We start from the raw sequence: 10,594 nt of genomic DNA on the forward strand, positions 1-10,594 counted from the left end.
TCCCCTCAGCCCCTCACCCCCTCCTCCTCCTGGACACTTCAGAAAAGCTTCCCGGGACAAACACCTTTCTCCGATTAACTACAGAGGCCTCAGGGTTTTCTTTTTTTTTTTTAGTTCTTCATCTGGGTGCCATCCCACTCAGGAACAAAGAGACAGGACGTTGAAACCCCCCCCATCCCCCCGCCCCGCTGTAGTAACCACGAACGGACCCCCTGTTGCCTGGTCAGCGCGGCCCGGCGTCCTCGGGTCCGAGCGCAGGGGGACACTTGGAGCGCCGTGAAAGACGGCCAAATCAAATAACTTAGGACATTGGGATCCTCTGCCCGGCCCAGCTGACACAACACAGGCCGAAAGATGAAAAGAGGACGGGGTTGAACCGGGGATCAGTTCCACGTGGGCTTCGAGCGGAGCAGTGCAGGCGGGCGCCGTACGCGGCGCACCCACACGGATCCATTTCCACACCCGCGAAATCACATTACAGACTTGATGCACAAGTGCGTCTCAAAATGTTTCTCATAACAATAAAAAAGGATTTTTTCTTTTAAAGAGCCCCCCCCCCCCTCCCTGTCCCCCCAAGAACAAAACTAGAGTCTCCAAACGTGTGGTCTTTATTCCCAAATGTTACAAAGCCGCAATCGGGGAGATGAAATAAAAGAAAGTCGGGCAGGGGTCACAATAGGCCCCCCCTTCAGGGTGTGGGCTGCTTAAGCTGGTCCAGTTTGCGGCGCAGCATGTTGTAGTTGTCTCTGGTCCCGGGAGCCTCGGGGTCCAACTTCAGAGACAGCTCGTAGTGCCTCTTGGCCAGCTCCAGCCTCCCCCAGCGATGATACAGCACAGCTGAGGGGAAACATGGACACGCTGACCCAGCTGAGAGGCGCGTCTTCTACTAGCATGCACGAGTCTGGAATAGCTGATGCAATTCAGAGCTGCAGGATGGCTTACCTAGATTGCCATGGCAACTGGCAGAATTTGGGTTGATACGTAGAGCATGAAGGAAGAAGCCCTCGGACTCCTGAGGACAAGAAGGAACACACTGAATTGTCTTCACCTTTACCGCTACCCCTCCCTTAGTGCTGGGAAGTGGGAGGGATAGAATCATCATCATCAACACCAAAATAAAAGGTTTAGTCGACACGGACTGACCTTATATTTCTGAGATTTCCCCAAGACGTTAGCCAATGAAAACATGATTGTGTGGTCGTTGGGGAGGAGCCTCAGCGCCTCTCGGCCAATCAGCTCGGCTTGACCCAGGTTGCCTCAAAAAGCACAAACACAATTTTTGTTTTAGTGACAAACAAACACACCTTGAAGTAGATGATCACATGTGTTTTTACACAGGCTAAAGTATGCGCTACCAAAACGGTGGGCTCACAGCTACCAGAAACCAACTGCAATGAGAGCGAGAAGGAGAGAACCCGACTGCTTGCTGTATTTGTCAGCAGCGTCTAGAGCAGAGTTTTTCCTTCTCCACACAGGAGCGGTTTAGTCTCCTAATTAAGGTTGAACACAAGGCCCACTGGGTTATTGATCTCTGTCAGAGGACCCGTCTGATATCTGGTCAGAAATGGCAAGGCGAGGGGGGAGAGAGAGAGAGACGATGACGTCCTGAGTCATGTGTGACTGAAGGAGCAGCTCTGCCTGAAGCTACACCATTCAGCCTTTTGTTTGTGTAACCAGCAGAAACCATAGAAAACAACACAATACAAAGTCATACTTCTTCTTTCTGTTCTTTCTTTTTTTGTTTGTTTGTTGGGGAGAGGAGGATTATTTCTGTCAGATTTGATTTAGGGAACACTTCAGGGGGGTATGGGGGGGGGGGACCTCTGAGGGGCCGCTGTCCCAGGTTGCACTTCGCCCACGTTTGATCAGGAACATACCGGGCCCTGACTGGACGGTTGCGGCGCCCCCTTCCGGGAGACTCCGCCCCCCCCGTGGGAACGGCTTCTGACAGAAACGGCTCGAGCGTTTGGAAATCAGAGCATTCTCCACACGGCGGGGAAGAGTGCCTTTAAAAGTCCCAACACAAAGCTTTAATACATAAATTTCAAGCATTGCTGATTCCTGCTCTTCCGGTCTAATCTGCTTGGCCGTTTAGATTTCCTGCCTTTCCCAAAAAAAACAACGCAGCGATTCCCAGCTGCTTAATGCTGGAAAAGGGCTGTTCTCCAGATCAGAGTTCTACAAAAGTGAAGTGAATGGTAAATTGTCATCCATTCACGAATAAGGAAAGCGTATTATTAATGTTATGATCTGTGGTATTTTTGTTATTATTATTGCCATTACTTAAGCTAAATTCACGTCATAGCAGCATTATCATTTTGTTTGTGTATTACTCTGTCTTGAAAGACCTGTCATTTATTGTTGGAAGTCTTTTTCTGCAGCACTCGATGTTGAGTACGTGTGTCATACCGGTGTTGTCCAGCAGTATGACCATGTTGTTCCAAGCCAGGCTGTGGTCAGGTTTTAGCACGGTAGCGTTCCTCCATGCGTTCAGTGCATCCACATGTCTGTTCAGGTCAGCATACTATCATGACGAGAGAGAGAACAGCGCTAACAAATGTTTTACACCTTCAGAGTGAAAGCAATGACCAGAAGCCTATTCTGTCTGTTAGAGCACGCCACCACCACCACTCTGTGTCTATCCTTTCCTTCTGTGGACTCTCACCAGTCGTCCCAGGTTATAGTAGCAGTCCGGGTATTTCTTCCGGAAGCGGATTGCATTCCAATAGCTCTGCTCTGCCTCTTCAAACTTCTGCAGGCTGTTCTGAACAATACCCAGGTTCATCCAAGCTGCAGCAAAGTCAGACCTGCACAGATATATACAAAAAGAATAAGGATTTATCCCCGATCCGTGAGGTCAGAGCTCTCTTGCTGCTGGTTGGCCGACCCACTGAATAGAAACAGCTTTGGACAGCAGGTGTTCGGCCTCGATCAGCTGGTTCCTCTCCTTCAGGATGTTCCCCAGGTTGTTCATGGCGTGGACGTAGGTAGGATGTAGTCTGGGAGATGCAGAGACCTGCAGTTAACATGACTATGCTATATCTATATGTATCTATAATGCTATATCTAGCATTGAAGTAAATGCTTTTTTGTTGGGGGGGGGGGGGGGGCATACCTGACCGCCTCTCTGTAATATGCAATGGCAGCGGTGGAGTTCCCTCTGTCAGCCAGGTTCTTACCCACGTTATAGTGGACCTGAGGAATCAGCCACGCTCCGTTAGCCATCCGAGTGCTTTACAGACATGCACAAAACCACAGACGTTCACCTTGGCATTGAGCGGACAGACGGACAGGGCACTGGTGAAGAGGCTCTGCTCCGACCGCCACTGGTGGCTGCGGAGGGCACAGCGAGCGACGCACACGCCCAGCAGCGCGAGCAGCGCCACACACAGCGGCTTCTGGAATGGGGGAGAGGGGGAGAAAGACGGAAGACATGTACTGCGAGTCCTCGTAACCCTCAAGCTTAAATATCAATTAGCGGTGACTCACAGCCTGAAAATAAATCCATGCAACACGTGGACACCACCTGCTGCGATCATCCCTTCTGAGAGGAGTCATTAGTCATTTCTTATACATCACTGAGTTACTGAGTCATTAAAGCTGCATTAACAGGTGGCGGATAAAAGAGTTCAGGACAGTGTCCCCTGGTGGTTTACAGAGAGAGGAAGGTCACTGGGTTGGAATAATTGCTGGAAACCGAGGTAGCGTACACACTGCTGCGTTTTAAAAACACACAACTGCATGCGCTGGTGCCTACAGTCTGCACCACTCCAGCTTATTAGGGCTCCCTAAAGAGGACACGCTTTTTAATGCTGCTGCTGAAGATGATGCCGTCGCCCAATTTCAACTTAGACAGTTTTCATTGGTCATTGTGATGGAGAAGTAGTGGAGTGGATCTTAACTTTGGCCCCCCTACCCTGCACGTGGACCAGCGGCAGCAGCACTGTCCCACGGCGTAGGCCAGCAGCAGGCAGTAGCCAGCCGACGACAAGTAGAGCACTCGCTCAGCGATGACGAAGCCCACCCGGAAGAAAATGTTACAGGCCGGCAGAAAAGGGACCACCAGCAGCACCAGGCCCAGGGTCAGTGTCCTGGGAGGGAGGGAAAGGAGCCAAAATGAGCACTGCAAACCCATCCCATCCTAAACTAGCCTTTTTTTTTTACGCAATCGAAACATGGTGGTCACACTGCGGTGGATACCGTGCAATTTTCATAATCAAGTGCGGGTCCAGAGAGGCCCGAGATGTACTTCGCCTGGTCTACAGTGTGAGATGGGGCTGTGCTCGCTTACCTCCGTCTCTGGCTGTCCTGCGAGCACAAGGCTTGGCTTATCAAGCCTATCAGGACGCACCAGAGCAGCAGCAGCCACGCCATCCTCCAATCAGTGGCCGACTTAATGAGAGGCACGCAGCCCATGGACCAATCAAAGCACAACCACCAGGGACACAGCAGCAGCCAGGCATTCAGAGAGTAGTAGTAATTATAGTTCACTATCTGCCAATCAAAGGGGAGCGGGAGGGGGTGAGGAGAGGGAGAGAGTGACGGGAAAAGATGAGGAGAAAAAGCATTTCAAATTCAGTGGCATTTACAACATTTCTCTGTCGAACCTTAATATGAGATGTTTGATTAGACAATTAGAATCAATTCAGTGTTGCACAGATCCGTTTCTACTGTTTCGTGTGTGTGATCGAATCTTGCCCCGTACATCAAATTAAAACGATACTCACTCTAAGAAATATATTTTCTGCAAAAGAGGCAGGGTTGTCTACGTCAGTGAATGCCGGCGGTCCAGTTCCCATGATCCTCCAGCGTGCGTAGAGCATTGAGAGTCCCCCAAGACCCATGAGAGCCAATCGCGTGGGCAGTCCCGCTCGCAAGCTTTCCCTCACCTGTCACAAAGACGTAACCCAGAAAAATGGAATCAATGGGGATCATTTACTGACGGGCGCCGTTTCGTGCTCCCAATTAAGCGCGCTGCTTTACGTAGATAATGTATGTGACATTAATCTTACAAGGGAGTGCATTTTAAATGACAGACAAGGGGGGGGGGTATATAAATTGTTACTCACATCAAGTAGATTCCTTCTAAGGAGCAGCCTCTGGCTGAGTTCATACACATCAACATTACAGATCACGAGGACATCAAAGGCTGCGTTCACCCCCTGAAGGAAAATGCATAGAGGAAGAGGGAGGGAGGGCATCTCAAATGTATATAGGTCAGCAACTAAATGGATACTTGGCTCCTGTCATACATCAGGGGGAACATGACATTGCGAGGTGTTTTCTGACGCGAGACGTGAGAACGAAGAAAGAGATCCCGTTAATTGGCGTGTCTTTGTAAAACGTTAACATTTATGGCGTGTCAGGTCTCGCGTTTCACATCGCTCTCGCTGGATGTGACGAAGGCATCGCAAAAAAAAGAAGAAGAAGAAAAGTCTCTGTACCAGGACTGTGATGCCTTGTTCCTTGCAGAGCATCGCGGCGGCACACAGCGAGAGGCTGACCACAACCCACCGGACAGAAAACCCCTCATCTCTGTCGCTGCCTGGGAAACACAAAGCAGAGACCAAGCCGGTTCAAAAATAAACCAAAATGAAACAGCACGCGGCTCCAGAGGCTCCGATGCTGCCACTAGGCATGTACCGTGCTGCAGTGGCACATAAAAGGGCACCTACCTCTGTTGAAAGCTTTGCAGTAGGTGAGGAAAGCGAGCTGGAAGAACAGAGCGCACAACAGGTCTGCTCGACCCACTACGCCGGCCACCTTGTTAGGATGGAGGAGAGAGAGAGAATGAACGAGGGGACACAAAGGGCGGGAAAGAAAACAGGTTTCCTAAAGAAACGGCATCACTCATCAATGCGTGTGTCCTTTCTCTTTTGGATGGTTATTAGATTTAAAAACTAATATATGAGTAAGAAAATAAAACAAGAATTCTTTACACAACATATTTAAGTATTTCCTTTCCAGAAATGTGAGACCTTACTTAGTTCACTCCATTTTAAAATCACATAAAAGAGTAACATCTACAGACCCAAACATTCACAATCTGGTTCCAAAAACAAGGCAAAAAAAATAAATGGAAGGACAACACCTGAAGGGTTATTTTCTGTTACAGTTCTTCTTACACTGTGTCTAAAATTTCTCTCATTACCAGCATCCCATCTGTGCGTGTAGGATACAGTGTGCGGCGGGTACAGTATGTTTGGCATCCTGGGGCTGCCTGCTTTCATAGATACATCGGGCCTAAACCTATGCAGTGGGCCCAGTCTCAGCCAGTCCTTGACCTGCATGATTAAAGAGAATGGGCAGGGGGAATGGCTGCCTTCCAGCAAACACACATACGCCGGAAAGGCCAATAAGCCGGCCCCGGCTAGCAGCTGAGACCGGACTTTTGTTCTTGGCATGGAACCACTGCATTTTTATTATTAAAACCTCTGGCGTGGTGTGGCACGATGGCATGTTGTGCTGCAGTAGGAAATCTATAAGGAGAAAATCCCCACCAGTACGACGTGTGTTAATGACCCCGGCCCAAATTCATTATATTGTCAAACACCTGTCTGGGAGGTCCCGTCTCTGGTTGATCAGTAGTCCTGCAACATGAAAACAAAAGAGCACCCCAAGCCACTCAGAAGAAAAGATCATTGAAAATATAAGTCATGAGATGGCTACAAATGGCTCACAATAGATCCATCATGAAGAAATCAAAGTGGTGTGACACTACGACGTGACTGGTGAGGTAGACCGCCCAGACTCCGGACCACTCTGAAGGAGTTAAAAGCTTCAGTGGCTCAGATGTTAGAGACTGTACATACAACAACTGATGCTCGGGTTCTTCACCAGTTGAAGCTGGATGGGAGAGGGGCAAAGAGGAGAAATCTCTCATGAACTCTAACCTGGAGTTTGCCCAAAGGCACGTGGGAGACTCCAACGTTAATCGGAAGAAGGCTCTTTGCTGTGATGAGACAAAAGTGGAGCTTTTGGGCCATCAGACGAGGCGCTTAGTGAACAGCAAACACTGCACATCACCACATGCGGCAGGTGGCTGCAGCATCACACACCCGTTATTCTGACTTTGAAGAACTCCCTGCACAAAATACGCTGCACGTGTTGTACTTTGCCTGCTACGTGTTTTACGCCATGCCGCTGAATCTTGGTTCAACAACCAATTTCCAGAAATCATTTCTTGTGTCTTTGCTAGCAGAAATTACCGTTGTTAATGCTATGATGATATTGTAAATGCTCTAAAGAAGTTAATTGCTTACATTTTAATTTGTGATGTCAGAAAGAAAAAGATGAATTAAGTTAAAACTTGTGTTTTAAATATTATATTTTTCTAATAATTGAGGTGTAATCTTTAAAATAATTATTTAGAGGTACAAATACTTTGTTACCTTACTTAAGTAGAAATTTTTGGTAGAAATACTGTACTGGAGTATTTATTTTTCAGACGACTTTTTACTTTCTACTCCTTACATTTTAACGCAAATATCTGTACTTTCTACTCCTTACATTTTAAAAACAGCCTCATTACTCATATTTCATTTTGGCTTGTTTTCATTCTGGCTTTTCATCGTTCAAAAACACACACACACAAAAAAACCTATCCGGATCAATCGCGCCATCGGGATTGAGTGCATTTGATTGTGGTTGGATGAGAAGTAGAAACATTTACCACCCAGACACAAATCAGAGTGACGCCGTGTGCGTAAAGTGGTGCGAGGTTCCTTTTCAGGAGGCAGGCCGCTGGTCGCTGGTCGCGGCACAAGCCGATCTCAGTTGGGTATTTAGCGAGATGGACCCGCCTCCTCCTCCGCTTGCAAAGTCCATATAATGTTAAATGAGTCTTCATGACCATGCGTTTGCCGTACATGTTTTTTTCGATGCCGCCCCCCCCCCCCCCCCATGAAGTAATAAACCATGGGGAGACACTGCAGTCTAATCGATGGGAACAACGTGTGTGTACATGCAGTGACTCGTCTCTGGACTTGTTAAAGTCACACAGCATGCGGGTCGATGCATGTGTCCCTCTGTCGTTTAGCGTCGCCTCTCTGAATGTCGCCATGTTGAGGTTAGACATGGACATTTTTTCTTACAATACAAGACTTTTTTACTTGAAGTAGTTTTGAAACCAGTACTTTTATACTTTTACTTAAGTAAAAAGTTTGAGTTGATACTTCAACAAAAGTATTTTTAAACCCTGGTATCTATACTTCTACTTGAGTAATGAATGTGAATACTTTTGACACCTCTGATTATTTCAATCATTTCTAAGACATTTTAAGCATCAATGGGAGCTCTGTCAACCACACACTCAGCTTTTATCATCCAAATTGGATTATAATCACTCTGGCGCTTGGTATTATTGTTCCCAATAATGCATCTAAACAAAAGAAAACCAGCTGTAAATGTGAATCAGAAAGCATCGTACAACTACCCATCTTCAGCCCCACGTATGTTTTAGTGCTCCGGAGTTGCAGCATGTTAATCTCTACTGCTGAAGTTTCATCCACTCTTCAGTGTACATACGATACAGTGCATCCAATTGTGGTGTGGGAGCATACTGTACTTCAAAAAAAATGAATAAAAAACCCTACTTACGCTTTCTGTGTGGACCGGGTGCGCGGCGAAGAGGAGGGCGGCGAGCAGAGAGGTCTTGGGGGCGTGGTTCCGTATCCTGCCCTTCTCGTCGTACGACAGTCCACCAATCAGTACTGCAAACACGTCCATCATGAGGGCGGATATGACAGCGTGGAGGATGATGTTCAGCACGTGGAAGCCAACAGGGTGCAGGCCTCCCGCCAAGAGGTAGTTGAGCCTGCAACAAGAGGGAAAATACCTGCTGGTAAACAGAGACCAGCTGTAGGAAAGTGCAGCGCTGTGCAAACTCAGTGTTCTACCTGTAAGCCCTCGAACTACAACCATGATGCTTTGCAGCTGATCGGACTTTTGTGGTTCATGGTCAAAGACATGTTGCTCGAGGTTATTAAATCCTTGTTTCTGTATAGGGATTTTACACTTAACTTCATTTCCCATGAATACGACATAGGAGTTAGAGTTAACTACAATAGATTTTTGGCATTGAGAGGGTTAGTTTATGGCGTTTGGCATTTACACGTGTTGTGTTCCTGTTTCTTAGCAGTATTGGCTTCTCAGTTTTATTTGTACGTCCTCTCCTGCGCGGAGGCTCGCTCTGCCGTGCCACGCTAGACTCAGACCAGCCACTGGGCAGGTCTATGTTTCCGTCTCATTCCTACACACAGAGGATGAGTCCATGTCTCTTCATCTTAGCTATGACTTGCATCACTGTGGCAACGTGGTTTGAAGTCAGAAACCACCGTGAGCACAAGGAGCTGAAGGTCAGCAACTCAGCTGAGATAACCCTAAGCTCATGATACACATTGTTAAGCATCATTCATTGTTTTCCTCAATTGCTACAGAGGCGGGAGGTGAAAAGTCATCAAGACCCATGGAGTATGGTTAGAATAACCAGAATTGACCGTAAATATAAAAACTACCTTGTGGTTCAAAGGTTGGCAGGAAGTATGTTGTAGTGTTTACATTTTTACATCTGTGTTGAAGCTCACAGGCCAGATATATTACCTAAATGTAAGGACAGTGAGAGGTCGGTAGGATTTGTGACTCGAGTTGCTGCTCAGGTTGGTTCCCCAGAAGTCATTGCTCCAGATGTTGTTCAGGGGTGTTTCTGGTTTCAAATCCTGGAAGAGAAACTAAATATTAGAGCAATAACAACCTCCATTAACGTGCAGGAGGCTGCGACTATGTTGATGATGCAGAGGCAATCTCATAAAATGAGCTTTTCCTTGCGATACATAAGGCTCATGGACGGTGTGCAGATAGATACACTCGCATGTGATACCAACAGAAAGAGAAGCCTACCTTGTTATTGACAATTGCTTCAGAATCATCAAACACAAACTCCCCATCGTAGCTGTTGATAAAGCACAGGAGCGCCACCAGGGCGACGGTGACCTTGGCCCGAGCAGCAGCGAGCTGCGGGAGGGGAATCTGGTGATCCCAGTACACTTCAGATGATGCCATGCTGCACCGGGTCTGTGCTCATTCCGTGTCATCATCTAGTCCCTGCGGGGGGGGAGAATGTAGCGTCATACTGCTACTACACGCATCGGGTTTAACATAAATAACAGCACACACCGAGCGGCACAGACGTCAGAGGGAAGCACGGTGTCTGCGCTGCGGGTGGATTCATACCTCATCTGCTGTGAGACACGTTGTGAGCGGTCACCGTGTCGCGTGTGTCTCCCATGTTAGCTTCCCTGCCAGCCGGCGCACTAGCAAACGTTAAAGGTGAAACGTTCACTCGCGGAAGGAGCCCCCGGTCGAACGCGCAGGCGGCCGGGAGGGGATGGCTTTGCACTTTGGATCAAAGAGGTTCAACGGTCACGCGCTGCCTCGGACACTCGTACGGTGTCGTTAGCTTGGACGTTAGCAGGCTAATACAGCCTGACTTTAGCAGGTCTTGTTAGAGAATGGTATGGACATGGCAGGCTCGCGGTGGTATATTTAATATTTTTTCAAAACAATGGGAAGATTCCCAGTCACGTATCGTAAACCG

At 47.9% G+C, this 10,594-nt stretch overlaps 1 protein-coding gene across 1 annotated transcript; it reads right to left on the bottom strand.

Moving 5' to 3' along the window:
• Window positions 1–573: 573 nt before the first annotated feature.
• On the bottom strand, window positions 574–10,081 carry tmtc4 (transmembrane O-mannosyltransferase targeting cadherins 4). The gene is given in 18 exon segments (XM_037489175.2): window positions 574–837; window positions 943–1,012; window positions 1,144–1,256; window positions 2,410–2,524; window positions 2,666–2,807; window positions 2,892–2,999; window positions 3,116–3,195; window positions 3,267–3,398; window positions 3,917–4,091; window positions 4,292–4,494; window positions 4,728–4,889; window positions 5,070–5,162; window positions 5,445–5,545; window positions 5,676–5,763; window positions 8,599–8,815; window positions 9,601–9,716; window positions 9,898–10,047; window positions 10,049–10,081. Coding segments are annotated over 18 exon segments (2,247 nt in total). The 3' UTR covers window positions 574–688.
• Between the last annotated feature and the right edge of the window lie 513 nt (window positions 10,082–10,594).

This window comes from Pungitius pungitius, chromosome 10 (genome assembly GCF_949316345.1).
Source record: "Pungitius pungitius chromosome 10, fPunPun2.1, whole genome shotgun sequence".
NCBI lineage: Eukaryota > Metazoa > Chordata > Actinopteri > Perciformes > Gasterosteidae > Pungitius > Pungitius pungitius.